Source organism: Lupinus angustifolius, chromosome LG01 (genome assembly GCF_001865875.1).
Source record: "Lupinus angustifolius cultivar Tanjil chromosome LG01, LupAngTanjil_v1.0, whole genome shotgun sequence".
Classification (NCBI taxonomy): Eukaryota; Viridiplantae; Streptophyta; class Magnoliopsida; order Fabales; family Fabaceae; genus Lupinus; species Lupinus angustifolius.
Genome location: NC_032009.1, coordinates 34,828,529 through 34,849,624, shown reverse-complemented (window position 1 = coordinate 34,849,624; position 21,096 = coordinate 34,828,529). Strand labels below are relative to the sequence as shown.

General features: G+C 35.4%; 3 protein-coding genes across 4 annotated transcripts; 1 reads left to right on the top strand and 2 right to left on the bottom strand.

Moving 5' to 3' along the window:
- Positions 1,043 to 5,113, bottom strand: LOC109339444 (triose phosphate/phosphate translocator, non-green plastid, chloroplastic-like). Its single transcript, XM_019576915.1, has 9 exons — positions 4,775 to 5,113; positions 3,735 to 3,857; positions 3,500 to 3,652; positions 2,823 to 2,908; positions 2,633 to 2,717; positions 2,366 to 2,485; positions 2,185 to 2,253; positions 1,386 to 1,515; positions 1,043 to 1,265 (listed from the first exon to the last, which is right to left on the bottom strand). Exons 1-9 carry the CDS (start codon positions 5,111 to 5,113, stop codon positions 1,195 to 1,197), a joined length of 1,176 nt encoding a protein of 391 aa, XP_019432460.1. The 3' UTR covers positions 1,043 to 1,194.
- Positions 7,064 to 9,944, top strand: LOC109362578. Its single transcript, XM_019608458.1, has 6 exons — positions 7,064 to 7,484; positions 7,575 to 7,688; positions 8,541 to 8,621; positions 9,092 to 9,264; positions 9,347 to 9,443; positions 9,544 to 9,944. The coding sequence occupies exons 1-6, from the start codon at positions 7,272 to 7,274 to the stop codon at positions 9,652 to 9,654; spliced, it is 789 nt and encodes a 262-aa protein (XP_019464003.1). The 5' UTR covers positions 7,064 to 7,271; the 3' UTR covers positions 9,655 to 9,944.
- LOC109362568 (protein MODIFIER OF SNC1 1-like) lies at positions 11,478 to 20,129 on the bottom strand. 2 transcript variants are annotated; one of them, XM_019608442.1, is made up of 11 exons: positions 19,937 to 20,129; positions 18,813 to 18,887; positions 18,419 to 18,505; positions 18,288 to 18,332; positions 17,817 to 18,186; positions 16,757 to 16,859; positions 16,199 to 16,276; positions 14,768 to 16,091; positions 14,429 to 14,690; positions 11,719 to 14,339; positions 11,478 to 11,635 (listed from the first exon to the last, which is right to left on the bottom strand). In XM_019608442.1, the coding sequence occupies exons 2-10, from the start codon at positions 18,842 to 18,844 to the stop codon at positions 11,823 to 11,825; spliced, it is 4,818 nt and encodes a 1,605-aa protein (XP_019463987.1). In that variant the 5' UTR covers positions 18,845 to 18,887; positions 19,937 to 20,129; the 3' UTR covers positions 11,478 to 11,635; positions 11,719 to 11,822. The 2 variants fall into 2 exon arrangements, with proteins under 2 accessions (XP_019463987.1, XP_019463980.1); XM_019608435.1 differs by having other exon boundaries at positions 11,478 to 11,632.

The window sequence follows — 21,096 nt, the reverse complement described above, 5'->3', positions numbered from 1 at the left end:
AGCATTTAACTACTTTCCTTGCTTGATGATCTGAAGCACTAAGCATTTTGTTTTTTAATCTTACAATTTGGGTGGATGGAGAATAAATCAATGTTACCTGAAATGTGATTAGCTGATAAAGAAATTCAGTTAAGCTTGAATTGGTTCGAACAAAACATTGTCACCAATTGGAAAATTCTTATATGTTCTGAAAACACAGCACAAAAGGCACAACATTGAAGTGAATATGTAATTATAAAGGTTGGATTAAATTTAAGATTAATTTGATAAATCTTAAAGAAAAACTCAGTTGTATCAGAATTACTCAAACAAAATTAAGTTGTGGTAACTGGTCAGACTTAACCACTTGCATTTAATTTTCATTTAAGATTGCAGTAAAAATTAGTAAATGTTGTTGTTTCATGTAACGCCCCTAATTGCGCAAGTTCATTATGTTACTTGGAAAACAAGAAATGTGAGAATAAGAATACACTTCATTGAAATCTATCAGATTCATATCTATCTTAAAACTCAAATCTACAAAATTAGGATTTGACTGATGTTATCACTATGCTACTGTTAAGCTTATTTTGATTCAATGGCACAAATTCTCTAAAAAGTGAGCATTTGTTTTGATATTTTTTTAAAGATGTATTTGATATGGGGAGTGATCAAATTACAACAATATACTAGCATGTTTGGATTCAGATTCTCGTTGCAAACATTTTTATCCAAATTTTCACATTTCACTTGCAACAATTATAACATTGTTCGATCTATGTAGTTAACTCTACCTAATGGAATAAAGGTTTGGTTGTTGTTGTTGCACCAATTATTGATAACTTCTACCATGCAAATGCATGTTTACTTATTTTCACCATGGTTCCAAACAAACTAAATCAGAAGTTCAAAACCATCGAAGTCACTTTTATATCATTAAATATTTTCCTCATAAATTTATCCTAGGATTGAAAATTTATATCATATTTATATCTATAAAGTTTACATTCAAGGATGACAAATTTTTCATGGAGCAGAACAATTAGCCCACCCCACTCAGACATAAACAATGAATTCAGAAGGTAACTACAAAACCAAAAAGTAAAGGGGTTAAGAAAAGCAACCCTCAATCCCTATCATACCTAAAAAGAAATTCAGAAATGTAGCTAGTGGACTTGACTTGATATGCAACTAGCAAAACTTCACAATTGAAAATTAAGCTGTCTTTGCCTTAATTCTTTTCACCCTAGAATAGAGGAAAACACCTGCAAGAGCTATAGCAGTCCCTGCAGAGAAATAAGCACATAAAAAATATTAGCACTAGGTATGTTGTGATATGATTAAGAAAACTTGAAAATAAAGATCTTCAAATCTTTACAGATGGAACCAGAAAGAAGCAATCTTACCAAATGCGTTAACGGGCGAAACAGGTGTTTTGAAGAAGAGGACAGAGCTGGCAATGACCACAACCCGCTTCACACAATTTCCTACGGAGTGGGAAACAGGTGATACTCTTTGTAGTATCATATAAGAAACCTGCATAGTCCATTCATATAGAAACTATTATAGAAGAGAGTCATGTGCAAATAAATAATGACTTAAGATAAGTCATTACTGACAAGTTAAGATTTTTTAAGTAATAACAATGAGTAGTTTCCCTATTCATAGCTTTGAAAAAATACTGTACAATGATCATTTATTGCTTAATGTACACACAATTCTTAAGATAAACCTATTGAAGAAGTCTTTCTAATTCTAATTCTTCTAAAAAAATGTTAGAAGCACATAAAAAGGGGACACTCTGCTATCCTAATGCCAATTATTTGTGACAATGAATGCAGCTCCCATTGCAACATTCATGTGCTGTCTATAAGAATATCAGAAAGCTTAGCACAAAAGTACCCTTCTCAACTGGCATGACATAAAATTCAAGCAAATTCAATATCTCAGCATTTCTGTCATACTGTCTCTGAATTTCAAAATGAATCTTAATCAAAGTACTAAACAATCTTGTAGAGATTTCGATTTAGTAAAACTATGAGTGATATGTAAAAAAATATTTCAAATCTAATTTTTTTCATTTCGATTTGACTGATTATTGCTGATGTTTAAATATAATGCTAACGGGATAAAACAATGAAGAACTAGAAGTAACAATACCATTGAACTTAAGGGAGAAAATTATGCATAGAAGGGAAAACTTACTTGCTGATACGCATGGAAACATAGAGCAGCAAGAAGCGATCTGATATACACTTCGTTAATGTTTAATCCCTGTAAAAAATGATGAGGCAAGTGATTTAGTAGCCTCAAACCATTATGAAAACCTGACTGAGATGAGAATGCTAATAAATTTTTGATCAAATTCAACCATCAAGGTACTCACAGCGGCTTGCAGGTAAGTGGGGGTAAATTTGACACCCTCCATGAAGATAGTTACAGGTGCGGACAACAAGAAGGACATGACAGTTATTATCGAGAAGAGTGTTATGTTATCAATAGATTCCTGACAAGAACAAAATGTTATTTTCTGCTTACTTAAGAAGATGAAATGTATGATATCAGTGTGATAAAATTCTAATCTCTGAGCAATTTTTTTATCAATAGTGAAATAAAATGCTAAACTTCGGGACATGTTTGTAGATCATATTACCTCCTTCTTAACCATGACTTTTTTGCTAAGAACGTTACGAAATTGGTTGGTCAAATTAGAAGCCATTGCACTCGAAAATCCAACCCTGTTGGGTATTCCACAGAAAGAAACATGTATTAGAATTTAAATGACCATACAATGTGTTCTCTTCTTTTCCCATATAAGGAATAAGAAATGCATTAGATCTTACCAATTGAAAGAGGCTTCTGTGGCAGATGCCAATGCCACTCCGCCAACAATAGGCACAAGGGAAGCAACCACCCATGTGGTAGGCATCTGTAAGAAAGTTAAACAAGGGATAAGATTGGAAATTATCAATTTAAAATGTATTCAATCTTGAAGTAATAATTTTGATATATGTTTTCTTTGTAAAATGCTTACCGCATACACAAGTAACAATAGACAACTGAGTTAGAAATATAGCACTACAGTACTGAAAATCAAATTTATTTAAAATGAAACAATAGTGACAACTGGGATATGGATAAAAGCAGCCATCAAGGAAAAGAATAGAAAAGTCATCTGTGGTGACAGATACTTCTCGAATACATCTTTTTAGATTTATAGTTTTTTTGAAATGTTATGCCAACACAGGAGAGATATAATGTATGTACTATGAATAATGCTAAATTTGGAATCTTTAATGTATGCGTTTCTTAGATTTGTGCTAGAAATGACAGTGTAGTAAAGATTTTGGTCTACTTTAAGCATAGTTGAACATGTTAACATTTGTGCTTTAACTAAATCTTACATCTTTACTATCATATATCATGCCAGTGTTCTGTCGTATTGGTGATTATGAAGGCATCCCCTAAGTTAATTACAATAAACAATGCAAAGTTCCCGCAATATTTAGAGTGTTGTTACCTCTCCAAGGAACATAGCAGAAAGGATAACTGAGAAGAAAGGCTCTGATGCTTTGATTGTATGAGTAAAAGACACAGCAACCTTTCCAAGGCTCATATTGGTGAAAAGGTTCCCTAAAGTATGCACCACAGCTAGTGGCAATATTGCTGCAAGCTGCCAGCCAATAAATTAACAAAACAGAAAACAGATCAAACATGATAAGACACCAAAGATAATTAAGTCCAGATTGAAATACCTGGGCGCGACTGATGTTAGGCCTCTTATAAAGATTAAAGCCCCACATAATTGCTACAATGACAGTCCCCAGAGCAAATTGAATTGCAGTGATAGTTAATGGAAATGGGTACACCTTCAAGACCTGTGAAGAAAGAATAGTATATTAGAACTGGCTTGCATATAAGAGAATGAAAACTGTGATCATTTTCTTCATAGATATATGAGTGATGTTATCCAAACAACTAACTCTAACGTTATCTATACAACTAACTGACTCAGAGCGTGCTTCTTTCAGAATAGGAAATTATCTGATTATTAAATTATCATGGTCTTCATGTCAAAAAGTTCAACTTAAAAAATTCAATGTTATTTCATTCAAGAACAGCCATAGAAAACAACTTATAGTAGTGTCAAACATCTCCCTCTTTACCAATTATCTTTTTGGAGAATCAAAAAAATTGTTTGTTCCATAGTTACATGGTTTGAGGTACCACTTTCTATATAGTATTCACTTCTATGTTATTCGTCACTTTTTGTATTATTTACAATATTTCTTTTTATAAAGAACCCAATATGTGGAAAGTTAAATCGCCAGTATATGAGAGGCACACCCACATAGGGTAAATGAAGGAACCATTTAACTATCGAATTCTTCTCAAAATAAGTAGAAATAGAACCAAACATGCTACGATTCTATAAAAAATCCAAGTTGTTGATTTTTTCCAATAAATATTTGTTGCTCGGAGAACAATAAGATTGTTGTCTAGTAAACATGAGGTCACATAATAATCCCTCTACTTTGGAGGTACGACCGCATATATCTACCATTACCACACATGCCTCGTCCACCTTCACTTTTATATTTATATATATATATAATATATAGTTTGTCAACTATCTTAACTAATCAACTGTTAAAACTCATAATAGGAAACTAATATGACTAATTATAATGAAGTTATGATCTAGAATATGATATTAGTTTAATAGTTTGAGAAAATTAAAACATGAAGTTACATATATAAAGCGAAGCTGAAGTTAGAAACTTAGAATGATAACCTGTTTGTTATAGATATTAAAATAGATGTTGAAGATAAACCACATGCCAAACAAGGCTCCAAGCTCAACTGTTCTAAACAAAGCACCGGACTCAGAGGCAGCGCCGCCGTCTCTCTCCGGCACGGAGGAGGTAGCTCTGGCTTCAAACCGATTAAGAGATGTCCATGGTCTAAGTTTGAAAGAAGAAGAAGAAGAAGAAGAAGCAAGAGACCATGGTCGCAGAGGCAAAGAAGAAACCGAAGCGACATTGACGTTAGTTCTGGAAGGGTGGAACCGTGTACGAGGTTTGTGGTGAGAAACGGAGAGAGAAGGGGAAAGAGTGAAAGTGGAACTCTGCATGTTGAACAAGATCTGAAAATAAGAGAGTTTAGAAAAATGGCGGTTATGGTTTTCGGGTGACCGTACAGTTTGGGTTATACAACGCACGTAAATGGAGGCTGTTAATAAAGGTGTGGTGTCGTCATTGTTTAGTGTTAAACCTAAAAAGTGGTAATGATAATGGAAAAAATGGTGGAAAGTGGAAGACAAAAAGGAGAATATGGATTTGTATTGTTAAATGTCAATGATCATCACTTATTCTAAAATGAGTGTGTTATATGTTCTCGGCTAATAAAATTTCTTCGAGTATAAATATGTTATTTTATATTTTTAGAATTTTTAATTTTAATAAAGTGTCACTTTTTTATTAGACCGGTATGAAAAAAATAGGAGAGAAATGGTGAATGATGATCTCTGTCATTTAAATGTAGGATATTCTATTCTATGTACTTAGATATTTGTACTCCCACCTACCCATAGAGTAAAGGGACATTACCTTTCTTCATTTGACTTGTCTTTTCAAAACAAGTGTCTCAATTTTGGATCTCGTGGAAATTGAAAAAAGGAAAATATATATATACCATGCGTGAGTTTATAGATAATTATATAATTCATATTTAATTATTATTGACAACAACATGATTATATATAAATCTTTATTATAAGACATTATACTCAAAGGAAAAAAAGAAAAGTATGAATGTAATATGGGTTTTGTTAATTTTAGCAAATTAATCATGATTGGCTCTATAAGTTAGATTTTTAACTATAAGATTGATTTTAGATAGGTTAAGGTAACACTCTTAAAGACTATTATAAAAAAAGCTTGGGATTTAAAGCCATGTTTGATAAGTCATTTAAGCAATATGAATGCATGGTCTCCTGTTAGTACTAAATGAAACAAAACTATTAATCTAATTGATTAAAATTTTATTAGATTCTTAGAAAAACTAAAAAGTTTATAATTTGATTCTTAAGAGTAATCCTTATTAAAAAGACACTACTAACAAAATGAGATTATTTCATTAGCATGTATATTATAAAAAAAAAACAAAGGTTTTGTTTTGTTAATTCACTTTCCAATGACTTTGGTATTTGATAGCCGCCACACCAATACATCTTTTCCTTTGCAATGAACTCAATTTGAATTTGGTCCAAAAAAAACCAATTTTTTATTTGTTCGAGTGACTATCAATTCATGGCTATATTCACTTTCAATTTTTTATTTAATTATTATTTCTACTTTTTCTCCTGCCTACTTTATTTCTACTTTGAGTAATTATTAGTATTGATTTATTTCTATTTTTTTTCTCTTACCTACTTTTTTTTTATAGGTTCTCTACTTTTGGCTGGACCATGTTCTAAATATAATTGTTTCTGAGTTATTATCTATACAAAAATGCACATATTTATATATATTTAATATACTTTTTATTATTCATCTTTAAAAAATAAATAATAATTAAGGATAAATAATAGATCATTATATTGTTATTGCGTATATTTTAAACTTGTTTATACATCTTCTTCTTGTTATATGATATCATTTATTTGATTAATAATTAATTTATATGACACACACATAAAGAAAGACTACAGATTAATTTTACATCAAGATAAATCTTTGCCGATTGTGCAAAAAAAGATCTTTTTACTAATAATATAGACATTGTGACATTTTTTTGTACTATCGATCTTATGTCTCACTTTTTTTAGGTAAGGAAGTGATTTTTTTTTGCAATCTTATCGATAATTGTATTTCCCAATAAATGTCGTGTATTAAACCAAAGGTTTGTTAGTAGGACATTGTGTGAGTGCAACGTTTGAGATGATTAAAAACTTTTTTCCACATAAAACAATATCTTGTGATCGACAGTATCCGACACGTGTGTTGTTTGATTTCCACATATAGCATATTGGATAGTGTTTCAGATACAATGTAACATAATAACTACACATGTCAGTATTTGATAAGGTAATACTGTCCACACGATCAAAGAGAATCACTGAAATATTGAATGATAAGGTAATTTAAGATGTTATCATTAGTGCAATATCCTCAGGGAAAGTAGAAATAGTACAAGTAGAAGTAGTAGAAGCCAATGTTATTGGTGCTACATGATGTTGATGTTAATGGTGCAACTGCTATAGGAAACTAGAGATTGGTATAGTTGAAAAAATGCAGTCTTTATGTGTGAAAAGTTTTGTTGGTGTTGGAAGTGATTGGGTGAATTGCATGAGAAGAAAAAGTGGTAATGTTAATGTTAATGTTGTTGTAGCATGTGGTTCTTCTAAGGGAGACCCAATGAGTGTTCCAACATCTTCTTTTGTGTCTCGTACTCAAACCTATGCTTTGTTGAAGCATCAAATGGAGGTAGCTGCAAAATCTGAGGTAGTAGTGTTTACTGAGTCACTGTTTTGTTTATTAATCATTTATGTAGTATGAGAATATTTAATGATGTTTTGTTGTATTGTATAATAGGATTACAAAGAAGCTGCAAGGATAAGAGACTCACTCAAGTTATTTGAAGATGAGGAGCCTGTTTTGCGTCTCACTAGACTCTTGAATGAAGCTGTTGCTGATCAGAGGTTTCAGGTTTTGATTTACTAATGATTTACCGGTTCGGCGTAACAAAAGTTTCATAAAATTAATGTAAAGAGTGATAAACTGAATCATGTACTCAATTGGGATATTTTCACGAAAAGCAAACATGAGATAATAATAAATTCAGTCTTTCTGAGATTTCGAATAGTTGTCGCGAATTCAAGTTGATTATGTTTTGCCTCTTCGTTGGAGAAAGACCGATCAAACAAACTACGGGATTAACTGATAATAAGAGGTCAAAGTTTCTCCATGTTGTACAACAGAACATGATTGGATGACAATGTAAAAAGTTGTAAACACTCACAATGGAGCAAAATTAAGTCCAAAACTTCAATATTTCTTACACTCGAAAGCATGATGATGGAGTTTCGTATCTTTCTTTGAATGATTGCTTGAATGGGTTTTCTGGAAGAAAGATCAATTCTGTTTGGTTATACTTTGAATTTGTGTGAGGTTCATGTGTTTTGAAATTTTAAGTTTATGCTATTATGCAACTTAGTAACCAATAAATGTTGTTGCTTCTGCATACCTGGTTTGAAATTTAGACATGACAGATGAGAAATTTACACTGCCTCCAAAATTTGTTTGAATGTGGTTGTTTCTATACGATCTAGTGTTTCAAAATTTTGAGGCTTCAGCTCAACCTAACTGTAATGATTAGCGCATATCTCGTATTTTAGAACACGACACCACATTCAGTGTTTTCCTCCTTCTATCAGAAGAGTGAACCTCACATCTTTCATCTCAAATTTACAAAGCATGACATATATCTCCGTGTTCGTGTTCTATGATACGATTATCTCATAAACTCACATTTTGTCACCCTTTCGTAATTTTTTCCAGGACGCAGCTAGATATCGCGATGAGCTAAAAAAGGTTGCTCCACATTCTCTTTTAAAATGCTCCAGTGAAGCTACAACACTGGTATGATTACTACCTTCAGTAAAATATGTACATCTTTTAGTTGGTTCTTTCTTCATATAATACTTTTTCCCTAATACCACGATCGGTATGGTCCATTTGATTCGCCATAATTTAATTCCGATTTGACAACGGGAGCACGGGGTTATGTGCTGCTGCTTCCTGATATTCAAACTCGCATCCTTGTTCCAAAGGGTCAAGGTTGCTTACAACCTGCGTCCACCCTTTGCGGGTTTTCGATGTGTAATCTATATCATGGGAAATACAATCAACCAAGAAAGTAACTTCCCATTTTTCAACAGGGTTTTAAAGTTGGTTGCATTGGTTGAATAATTTGTTCAATGCCATGTCTTTACCATGAAAATGTTTGTTTTCCTTAAAATCCCTCAAGAAATTTTGTATGAATCTTTATTTCATCCAAGATATCACACAAAATCTGAACTCTGAAACATATTTAATTTCGATATATTCAGGGAATCAAGGTTCAAGTTAGAAGTGTATATATAGAGAGCAGAAGCCAGCCTTCAAAGGGGTTATACTTCTTTGCATATAGAATAAGAATTACGAATAACTCGGATCAACCTGTTCAACTTCTCAAGAGGCATTGGATTATAACTGATGCTAATGGGAAAACAGAAAATGTCAGGTTAGTTAATCATCCTTCTCTTTTCTATTTTCCCCTTGGATTCAGCCTCAATATAACTTCTGTACTTTATTTTCCACGACAGGGGGATCGGCGTTGTTGGTGAACAGCCAACAATACTTCCAGGGACTAGTTTTGAATACTCTTCAGCATGTCCATTAAGCACACCAAGTGGTAGAATGGTAAGACAGGTTCTTTTTGATCTACTACTTCCCTGTTCTTTTATAAGCATTTGTATTTCTATATGCCTGAGATGATATTGTCATTCATATTATAACGCAGGAAGGCGACTTTGAGATGATACATGTTGATAGAGTAAACTCCCGATCATTCAATGCGGCCATCGCGCCTTTTTCTCTTGCTATGCTTGGAGATGATGGTAGTACTGCTTGAGATAGAATGCATTATAATCACCTTCTGTGATTGTATTTTCACAGCCATGCTGAGGAATTAATTAAAATATCCTATTACAAATAAGTGATCATTGATCATCCAGGCATTTGTATTATTGAATTGATGTATAGAAAAACTAAAGAAAGATATCAATATTTAGAGATGAAAAATCAACAAGCCCAACACACTTGATGGATAGTTGGGTTTTTGTGTCATAATTTTGTAGAGACAAAAACTCAGCTAAAGTATATGCTATTTTGCATTGCTTGCAGTAGTCTGTTTTTTTATGATTCTGAATGTTATCAACCTATAGTCTTGCCTTTCTTGCTCTTGCATTTAAACATTACAAGTTGTGTATTGTATATTTTTTGGTGCATTTGAGTGTGCTATCATGGTCTTAAGTTGTTGGTTGAATAATGACATTTACATACAATTGCACTAACACAAATTTATTGTCTGATTATTATTGGTTCAGTTAAGCATTTGTATACTTACACTTCAATTTTTACATCTTTATTTTGATGGGAAAATGTCATCTGAATCATTCCTTATCTATAGGATGAGATACATTTGATAGTACAAAAAAAATCATCTAAATTGTGTGGTGATTAATTATGAGCATCTATATTATAATAATCTGAATCAATAGTGACATTTGTACTTGATCTTCTATAGTGACCCTTGCACTCGGATCCATGTTTGGGTGAATATTTTATGTTTAGTTTTTTCATTTTGGAAATATAGCAGTTGAACAAACAAGGAGAATTTGGCAATTAATTTGTGCCAAACACCAAGACTGCAGTAGAAAAATGAACAGAGATAAAAGAAAACTTCATCTAAAAGGAAGAAAAAAGGAATCCATTCAACCACAGATTACTATCTATAGTTAAACAAGATCATATGCAACTGCAAAAAGTGCACCAAAATCACATAAAAAGAGGTTAAGTCTTCTACTAACCATTGACAAAGAGGAGCAGAATTGCAAAATAACTTTTGTTAAGTAATAAGTTGCTATCTTATTTCAAATTGAACCTAAAAGAAAGCCATCTAAAGGACCGTATATGCCTTCTAATGAACTCCTATAAAAGAAATAGAAATCTTAGCTACTATAAGTTCCTTTCCTCCTTCCTTCATGTCATTAATCCACATAAAAGGTTTTAAATAGCGGTTGTGGTCGCTGTTTCGGAGACTCCCAAAACCTTCACGAACTGTGGCCGATGTGGGTTTAATTGTGGTCTCAGCGTGTTTTCGGTAAGTCCCAAAATCTTAACATACCAGCCTATATAACAGTCATATACCTAGATTTAAAACCATGCACATACCCGGATTCAAGAATCTAACATATTGCAATCATCAAAGTGCTAGGTTTGGCACTACAAATGGAAGGCGTCCCTTGTGGAAAAAAGAAATCCTTTCCATGAAGCAAAAGTAAAATATTTTAAATAGTGCAAGTTTGAGCATGTAAGATAATTACAATACATAGATATAACCTATGATCTATCTTGAAAAGTTGTGTCTCCTAAAACAGTCATGAAAGATACATGACCTATCATCAAAGATCATGTTATATTCACAATCCAACTGTATTTCAAACACAGTATCAACTTGCACCACAAAAGGCTAAAACATCAAACATTATTCATTTCACTACTTCCTTGTTCAACTATACTCGTGAGTTGTCAACTAAATTCTAAATGATCATTTTCTTCACCCAAATTGGGCAAACGCTTGAGCACATTTCAAATTTTTCCAGCAAAAAATTATGACCAACGTGGAACACATTCTCCCTTCTGTGTCTTTGGTATTCCGGGAACTGGCTCATTGAAACATGTCAAGTGTTCCATTAAAAAATAAAATGGCACCAAGTTACTATTTTCAAAGATACATTAGGAAATAACAATCAACTACAGCACAAATAATCACCAGATCTTTTTTATCCCATAAGAAAACATGGGCACCATCTTCGTCGCTTCTACCCCTGCTGAATACATCCACCCCATCAGAACATAATGGATGTGACTACATTTACAATTCAAACGAAACTGAAATCTAGAGTACATGTACCTGAAAACATGGCTGAATAAAGTAGGAAAGTAATATGTATGGCTTCTAATGGAACACACAAAGACCACCTAAAGAGAAGTCTCCACTGCTGATTAACACAGTATCTAATCAACACCACCCTGCCGTCTCTGAAAGTTTCCTGCACCTCGTCGTGAATGAGTATGGCCTCTCTCCCTGAATCTCCCTCCACCATGGTTTCCATCTCTCTGCCCAGCATGGCTACCATCCCTAGGTCCCCCATAGTTACCATCTCTAGGTCGTTCAAAGTGGTCCACTTTGCTGTCATCATATGGCCCAGCAGGTTGGTACTCATAATGCATGTTGGAGCCCTGCCTTTCCCAGTTTTTAGGTTGGTGGTTATAATGCCTGTTATCTTGGGTAGATGGTTTCCAATCTCTACGAGATTCATTTCCTCTTCCAATCCGATTTTGGTTACCAGTTATACCAAACCCAGATGATGGGCGTTGCTCATGTCTAAGATCGACACTTGTAGGAGCCTGCTCAACTGTACTAACATGATTTGGGGAGAGGGAAGGCCTCTTTGCTGGAGCATTTTTCCTCTCTCGTCTAGACCCCAGATTCTCAAAATGTGGAGCTTCTCCTTCCTTGCTCTTTTCAGAGACTGATTGGTCATGGTGAGATTGGGATGCATTAGCATTAGACTCCTTGTCAAGGCCTGCCCGGATTGATTCACTATCAGGAGCAGGATCCTTTTTGTTAACTCTGACGACCAATGAACCAACACTTTGAACAGTGGGTCTGTTTCCTCTCTGATTATTAGACGGCTGAGATTTAGGTTGCCAGTGAGATGTAAAACTTTCCCCGACACCCCGATTTTCTTTGAAAACAGCACCAATATCTGGTTGACTGTGCTCAGCAGATGATTCATGTGTTTCAATCTTCTCTGTGTCTCCAGCATTTCTCTTGTGATCAGCATCATGGTTCACCCTAGAACCCTTATGTCCTCTGTAAGGACCCCGCTTTCCTCTCCCTGTTACTGCATGGTCTTTAATAATAGGAACAGAAACTGAAGCAGCTGAATCATGATTAATGGGATTCCTTAAACCATCATGATCCCTAGAGTCATTAAAATGCTTTCTCTGCCCTTTCACCAAGCTAGTTTCAGACTTCTGATCTAAATGATGCTCTGTTGGTCTCTGAACATTTGGGATAGAGTTTGAGTCAAGGTCCAGTGCATCTTGCATATCATGCACATTAGTTGGTTCAGTTAGATTCCGTTGCTGCCATGATCCACGTGCTTTTCTCTGTTTAGTATGCCTACCATCTCTATTTTTAGACTCCACTCTAGAACCCACTTTTCCAAAATCTGAATTAGTATGCTGAACAGTCTGAGGACTCTGAGAACCAGAAACATCTCTTCTAACATCCTCATCTGCATCAGCCTGGCTGATTGATGAAACCACTTGTTGTGTGCTTCCTTGCTGAACCATTTCTTTCGCAACAGGTTTTGGAATATATCTCTCCATTTCTGCTCTCTTATTTTTTAAATTATGAACATGCGGACCACTCTTGACAGTATTAACTGCCTCGCTAGTACTTTTGTCACTTGGTTCATCCATGACCTCGATCTTGTTCTGAGGTTTCACAGGTGCCCACATCACAGCATCGCTCCCATGGGATTTTTCTGCTGGCCTATTAGTCTGCAAATTTCTTGGTGTCCTATGAGAATGCTGTGATTTCAACTGGCTATTCATCTTACCATGAGACTCCTCATTTGCTAAATGTCTGTATTGCTCGGAAAACAGATTAGAATCTTTAGACAAGGATGCAGGGTTAAATGAGCCCTGATCTAACTCAAAGTCAGGAGCCTTGGGCTTATCACTTTCAACAGAAATTTTCAAAATATTGGGTTCTTTTGGTGCCAGTGGTGTAGACAGAGATGAACTCTCCTCAACTTTGTGTTTGTTTTTGTCATTCCTGTTCTTTTTCTGATATACAGAAGGCTCAACTATAGCACTTGAATTCCCGGATAAGTCAAGACCACAGGTTGAACTAACTTCATTTGTAACATTGCCAGAAGGCACAGTAAAATCAACAACTTTGCCAGTCTCAAATTTCTGGGCAGCTGAGGTGGTGGAAACAACCTTTTCACTCATTTTTCTCTCTGAAGAAATGCTCTGCTTTTGTTTATAGCTCATTCGCTTCTGCTTAGAGGCAATAGTGTTGTGAAGCTGTAAAGCATTCATGGCATCAGCACTATTAGCATCCTGGGGTAAGTTCTGAATCAGAACAGGTTCTTCAACAGAATTCTTGTGAGTCTCTAAAGGTGGCTCACTGGAAAGGATGGGTTTTTCCACTTTATTGAAGCTGGTATCATTAATCTGACAGACAACGTTGGTATTAGTCTTCAAAGCCGATTTGACAACTCCAGATTTGCCTGCAACAATTGCTGCTTCAGAAGGTTGCAAGTCCTCTTGCTTAATCTGGACAGCCGAACTTGTAGCATTCTCTTTTGGAGTTGACACCACCACAGTATGAGAACGTCTGTTTAACTCATCCAATTTCGCAAGAGCTTTAGCCTTTTGCTTTCTTATGCGCTCCTCCTCTTGCTCCTGCAATTGCTTAGTCCGATGTTTGGCTAACTCTTTCATTTTGGCATGCTAGAGTTTCAAAGTGTATTGTGTAAGTGTTAAATGTACCTAGCAATGAGGATAGCAAGTAGTAAATGTAGAACTGGTGTGTGCATTACCTGTGCATGGTCATCAACTGAATCTGACCTAGCTTGAACAGGCTCTTCACGCCTTGCTTTGTTATAAGACGCAGACCTATCGTAGGTCTCAATAGATATTCTATGGTCACCAACAAGAAGATCAGGTGTCTCCAACAGTGGACCTGATGTAGCTAAAGAATCAGCAATCACAGATTTCTTTCGCCAACCATCAGCATCTTGATTAGTTAATTTCCCCTTGTTACGATGATCACTTCTATCTTGCATGCCATGACCAGTTAGCCTGTGAATAAGCACTTTAATATTTGGATTAAGATAAACGAACCACGAGTAGTTAATACCAAGAGGTTAAGGCCAAACCTTGATGTAGTTGTTCCACCAACAGATAAAGACTGAAGATTCTTTTCACCCCCAGAAGCAGTCACTTCATGATGAGTTGGACTTGTGACTTCAGTGGCATGAGTTCTCCCAGGAAACACAATGGCAGCAGCAACTTCATTTTCCACATGGTTTAAAACAGCACTAGCAGAATGAAATTTATTTCTTTGCTCCTCTTTATTTCTAGCAGATGAATTATCTCTTGCTTTTGCATTTAAACCCTCTATCTTCTGAATCAAACTGGCATCTTTTGGAGCAGGTGACTTCGGGGGGATTTCTACCATATCAGAAGCAGCACCATCCAATTTCCTTGCTGAATTATCACTGGATTTCTTCATGTTTCCTGAACTTTCAGGAAATTTGGCCTTGATGACAGAAGAACCAGATAATGGATTTTCAGAAGTCTGAGAAGAAGCTTCTTCACCATGAGCACTTCTCCACACATCGATCTCCTCATTCTTTCTGTAATTTGATCTCTGTTCATTCTCCCAGTCAGTCATTCTTGCTCTGTCCCTTTCACTAACATATGATGCACTGATTGTTGCTGAGTCCTCCCAACTTTCTGGTTCATTTTTTCCATCTGACTCATGCTGCTTAAGAAGAACTCTGTATTGTCCAACAGTATCAGGGGGATGGCTGAACTCTACATGCTCTGAGGGCAATGGCTTCCCAGCAGTACCATAACCACCAGATCTACCTTGGGAATTCCCAGGTTCAGGAAGATTTTGATTCGGGTACCTATTATAAACAGGGGGTCCAGCTGCCATGCCCATGAAAGGAACATCTCGTTCATTTGAATTGCAGTTACCCACTGGAGGACCATAATATCCCTCATAGCCCATTGGACAAGGATAAAAGCCAGGTCTCATAGGAATGCCTGGACGAATATAGGCGTCAGGCATATGAGGTCTGTATACATCTCCATTTTTATGGTGACCTCTTGCTCCATTTCCAGGAGATGGAACAGGTGGTGGGTTGGCAAGACCAGTAGGTGGAATATGTGGACGATAAAATGGAAATGGTTCAATTGGAAAGCCAGCTGGAGCAACAGGAGTTCCAAATGGAGGACCTCTAGGAGGACCCCGGAACCAAAAACCACCACCTTGAGGACTATTTACTGGAGGACCATGCCAAGCATCAAAGTGTTGAGGAGGAATACCAGCATTAAGGTAAGGCTGGGTATTCCCCTGCTGCGTCTCTTTGCTAGGCCTCACACCATCATCATAAGGAGCCTGATAATCTCTTCTCCAAGTATCTACTGTGCCACCTTTCACATTGGCATTAACATGAGCATCGTCCATAATATCTGCACGCAACATCATTAGTTCTAGATGAAACAATGAAAAATCGTATCAACAGAGGCAGAATAGAAACTGAAACAACAAGTATAGAAGTAAGAGTATGCAGACATACCAACAACAGAGGTATCATATATCTCCTTCCTGAGCCCTGAAGAAGAACCAGGGCGAGCATGAGATCCAGAGCTATGGTCTGTCAACGATTAATATAAAAAAGTATCAAAAATAATATCACTGGAAAATGTATTTGTCTACTTAAAGATATAAGCTGTCTACTCCCAAAAATGTTACACAAAAAGTAAATCCTCTTGTCCGTTTGCTTCCAGCATCACATTAAGCATGTATACAGAAACCTTAATCATTAATCATAGAGACAAGATGTGCTGCCCATAAACTATATTTCTCCTTGATATTTAACTTTCTTCAGGTAGCAAAACACAATTGCTCAAAGTGTTTAAGAGAGAAACTTAATATAAAATATAAACAAGAAATCCTACAGCTTCACTCAAAACCATTGTAATGAAGGTGACCACTCCTAAATAATAAAATATTGTGTTGTAAATATAAAGAAACTACTATGACCATAAAATGTGGCACTGTTGACAGCAAAAAATAAAAAAGGATATGTAATCTAAAATAGCAAATACCATAACAGTAATACAGAATATGATACCTTGCAACTCAGAATTCAGGACAGACTTGTCCTTATCGGAACCAAGGGTTGGAAAGTCACCGGAGCTCAGTGAAAATCCATCATTCTTGGGTTGTGCAGCTCCCTGGGTTTGTACAAAAAGTGACTAATTTCAGTAGCAGAGCTAGCAAAGAATATATACAGAGGCTGAAGCAATAGGCAGGTGAAGTTTCTACATGATAGGACTGGAAGCACTGGATGTTATTGATCTAAAAAATGGAGCTAGGCACCCTACAACAAAGGTGCTCCTCTGGAAATTCAGAAGAAGAAAAAAAGCAACACAGACAACAAGAAACAGCCAAAAGAGTGGAAGGAAAAGAAACCCAGTTCTGGAATGGTCGCTACAGATAATGAGCACTCCTCCCCTAGGTCAAGGCCTTCTTACCCCCATCCTAATTCTTCACACACCATCCACCTCAAATTCCAGCCTCTCCTATATATTTCCCCACTCACCATCATTAAACTAATGATTCTCGAATTCTTTTCCCCCAATTCCCTCTTGCCAGCTGTCAAGTTTGTTAATCATTTCACTCTCCCCTCAAACCGACTCCCCCAGTCCTTCTTTCATCAAATTTCTCTTGTCCCTTCTAGTTTTATATAACCAATAGGCATCTGCTGCTGTTAGTTAGGCCCATCTTTCCTCTTCCTCCCTCTTCTATAAATGTAGGTCAGTGACCCATCACTATATATACCAGAGATCTTAATCAGTTAATCATATGGTCATCCAACAAGATACTAGCTCTTACCACACAAATGCCAAATCATAGAAACAAATATGTGCATTAGGAGAAACTACGCACAGTAAAAAGGTTCGCACCAACCCCAAAACAATGAAAATTTAAAGGCAATGAGTGGAAAACATCACAACAGTAAAACAAACTCCTTGTCAATTGTGGTAAAGACAAACATCTTAAACACCCGGCTGAACTGACTCGTTAAAACTAGAAACAATGAATAAACATCAAATTCCATTAACAAATTCTTCAGATGGAACTATTGGTGGCACTTAAAAGTTTCAAGCACAAATAATAACATTACCTACCAGTTTCTCCGTAGTCCTAACAGAACCACAGGCACCTGAATTTTCAGTCAAGGGTTCAGCAAATCGAGACAACTGTGAGCTATCAGGTCTTGTTTCTGCACTGCGAGGACGCAATGATGTCAGCGAAGTCTGATTTGATATCGGTGCCCCAGATGGTGATGAAGGCCGAGAATTTGATCCCCATGCACTATAAGTAGTATCAAAAGCCTTATCACTACCAGAAGTTGAAGGCCGCGTGCCACTTCCACCAGATGATGGACGGGCACTGAGGTGGCTGGGAGAACTAGTTCCACCATCAGTGTTTGGTGACAAAGAAGAACCCCACGGATTTGATGAAGAGGATGATTTACCACCCCAACTGAGGGTACCCCTAATCAAAATAGAGACAAAACGAGCATCAATAATCTAGAACTAGAAGATCAAAGGCAGCAAAAAAACCAAAATATTCAGGTCACTAAAATGTCTACTCACTTGGGAACAATCTCCACATTTGGGTCCAGGCCATGATTTTCTAACCTTAACACAAAAAAGAAAGGGAAAAGTTTTAGGTGGTAACTCAACCACATCGCAGAAAAGAAATAGTTCAGCACGAAATCAAATACCTCTGACTGGGTAAGTTGATAGGTTTTGGAACTGCAACTTTCCCTAAAACAGTCATGCCACCTCTTCTGGAAGAGGCCCCCGCCCATCTGCAACAGCATAGCATCATCAATCTCAATTTTCTTTTAGTCACCGAATAATAAATAATTCATCCACACATGAAGGGGGAACTAGAACTTGAAAGCTCAATTGAGAAGGTAAGTGGCTACCATATTATCATTAGAACCATATTGATGATAAAATTAGTTTTCTACAATGGCAGGTACCAATATTATTTGCATCCCAAAAAAAAATTTGTATTTTAGTACAATGAAAAGCACATGACCACCTGCACACAACATGAAACCCTCACCATCAGCCCACGCCTAGTGACTTCCAAAGTACACAAAGACATACCTTCGCTCCCCGCTCAACATGCTTGAAGTCATAGCCTGATTGCAGCAACACGGTCATTCAAGCCAATTCAAAGGCCTGATAATGGAGTCAGAGAGAAGCACAGTTTAATATCTATGATATACTGCAAACAATTTATAGAGGCCACAAATAAATATTAAATTTTAGTTGTAATAATATTGTAAAACAAGCAGATAAAAACAGAAACTCTCTTAAAATTTAAAGAGATATGAGGAGTTTCATACATTGCTTTATTTACAATGAGTTGGTTCATGGCAGTAAATTCTCAACAACCCATCACATTATCATCAACTCAAATTTCTCAACCCTTGTTCACAAATCACAAGTAGGACACTCGGACCTTCTTCGAAGACATTATATTTCTAATTTTGGATGTCACACATTGAATCCAACATCCAAAACACCATTCTCACTACACTAGTTTCAAGCAGTTGCTATGGTACGCCTACAAAATATTAATTTTCAATGGCATAGCAAAAGCAAAATCCAAAATAATGGCAATATTTACTATTTCCTCTATTTGTTACCACGCCTAACAGTCTCAAAAATTACCGAGCCTTAAAACCAAAGATACTAAACTTGACACATAGTTCATATGTTCATAGTCTTCAGTCAATCCATCTACCGTGATCATTAGTTTGTTGTTCATAATATCAGCTCACTAGCATAGCAAATACAATGTGCTATACCAACTCAGCTATTTAACATATTCCGTAACTTGTGATATCGGACACGACAATAACCAATCATTTCAAACATATTCCAAGTTAGTGGTCTTATTGCCAAACTACAAATCTCAAACTTCACAATAACCACTGCTCCTAAAAACAGTGGTTTTCAAACATACAAACACCTTCAAATTGAAAAAACTGGGGGTCCAATTGAAGTTTATCAACCGGGATTGAAAAAAATGAAGCTTATAACATCATTCCACAAAACAAAAACAAAATGAAAATAAAAAATAGTTGCACAAACAAGTTTTCATGATAAAACACTCCAACAACAACAGAGAACAAACAAAAGCACATTCAAATCCCGCAGCGGTTTCAGTTTTTTTTATTTCAGGAAAGAATAAATAGTAGTTGGAAGTGGAAAGGAAAGTGTACCAAATATAACTAACAAATGTGATGCCTTGAAGAAACCCTAGAGAAGCAATTGCAGAAAGATGCGAAGAATGTCAAAAGGGAAAATCGATGAAAATGTTGAGGGTATTTTGGGGAATATGGAGAGGGTGGTTCAGATAGGAAGATCTGTTCGGAGTTGAAGGAGAATGGGTTTCGGATCGAAGACAAACAGAGAGAAAAATTGTTTATTTTTATTTATATTCAAATTAAAATGTTTAATTTTTATTTTTTGAAAGGTAAATGTTAAAAATAAAGTTATGGGTGAGTGCGACACAATTATATTAAAAAAATGATATATTATCCTATTAAATGTTCATTCGGATCTTCCTACTCATAAGAAAGTGTGATATATGTGTCACATTACAAGGGATATATCTATTAACAATATAATTAAAAAAAATCTCTCATGTCACATGTCACTTTCTCCTTCCCTCATGTCACATGTCACTTTCTCCTTACATTTTTTCCTTCATGCCACATGTCACCTCCTCCTCACATATTTTTCTTTCTACATTTTATATATTATATATTTTATATGCTAATAATAATTTAATATTAATTAGTGATTGGTTCATGTTGCTACCCCACGTGTTTACAGCATTTATGTTTTGTTATGTTAAAAAGTTATAGTCATTGAACATTAGATGAAATTGAAATCATTTTTCACATTCAAATTATTTCTTTACATTAATCTATCTATATAATTTAATGTTTACCATTAATCTAAGAATAATTGTACTTTTTCACCTCATCAAAGTTTTTTGACATTTTTCGCACTGAGTTTTAATATTACCGTTCAAATTCTTTGAATTATAATTTTTCTCTATTAACAACATAATAAAAAAAAATTCGCTTATGCCACATGTCAAATTCTCCTTACATTTTTTCCTTCATGTCACATGTCACCTCCTCCTCACATTTTTTCCTTCCTACTTTTTATATATTTTATATGTTAATAATAATTTAATACTAATTGTAGAAAATTCAAATTAAAAACTATCATTTTATTTTTCTTATGGGCTTAAACATGAAAATACACAAGTAAGATATATTCTTAATAATATGAATGTATGAGTAATATGTGCGTTTTAACTATGCGAATACATGGGTAACATGTGTTTTCTTAGTAATGCGAATGTACG

Bases quoted from the DNA above. Each gene is read 5' to 3' on its own strand.
- LOC109339444 (XM_019576915.1), bottom strand. From the start codon at position 5,113: ATGCAGAGTTCCACTTTCACTCTTTCCCCTTCTCTCTCCGTTTCTCAC. The intron at 3,653-3,734 runs GTATTTCAATCT...ATTGGCTGGCAG, and splicing joins CTAACATCAGTCGCGCCCAG to CTTGCAGCAATATTGCCACT. The intron at 2,909-3,499 runs GTAACAACACTC...ACTTTCTTACAG, and splicing joins CTGCTATGTTCCTTGGAGAG to ATGCCTACCACATGGGTGGT.
- LOC109362578 (XM_019608458.1), top strand. From the start codon at position 7,272: ATGCAGTCTTTATGTGTGAAAAGTTTTGTTGGTGTTGGAAGTGATTGG. The intron at 7,485-7,574 runs GTAGTAGTGTTT...ATTGTATAATAG, and splicing joins AGGTAGCTGCAAAATCTGAG to GATTACAAAGAAGCTGCAAG. The intron at 7,689-8,540 runs GTTTTGATTTAC...AATTTTTTCCAG, and splicing joins TTGCTGATCAGAGGTTTCAG to GACGCAGCTAGATATCGCGA.
- LOC109362568 (XM_019608442.1), bottom strand. From the start codon at position 18,844: ATGACTTCAAGCATGTTGAGCGGGGAGCGAAG. The intron at 18,506-18,812 runs GTATGTCTTTGT...ATGCTGTTGCAG, and splicing joins ATGTTGAGCGGGGAGCGAAG to ATGGGCGGGGGCCTCTTCCA. The intron at 16,860-17,816 runs GTAGGTAATGTT...GTACAAACCCAG, and splicing joins TTAGGACTACGGAGAAACTG to GGAGCTGCACAACCCAAGAA.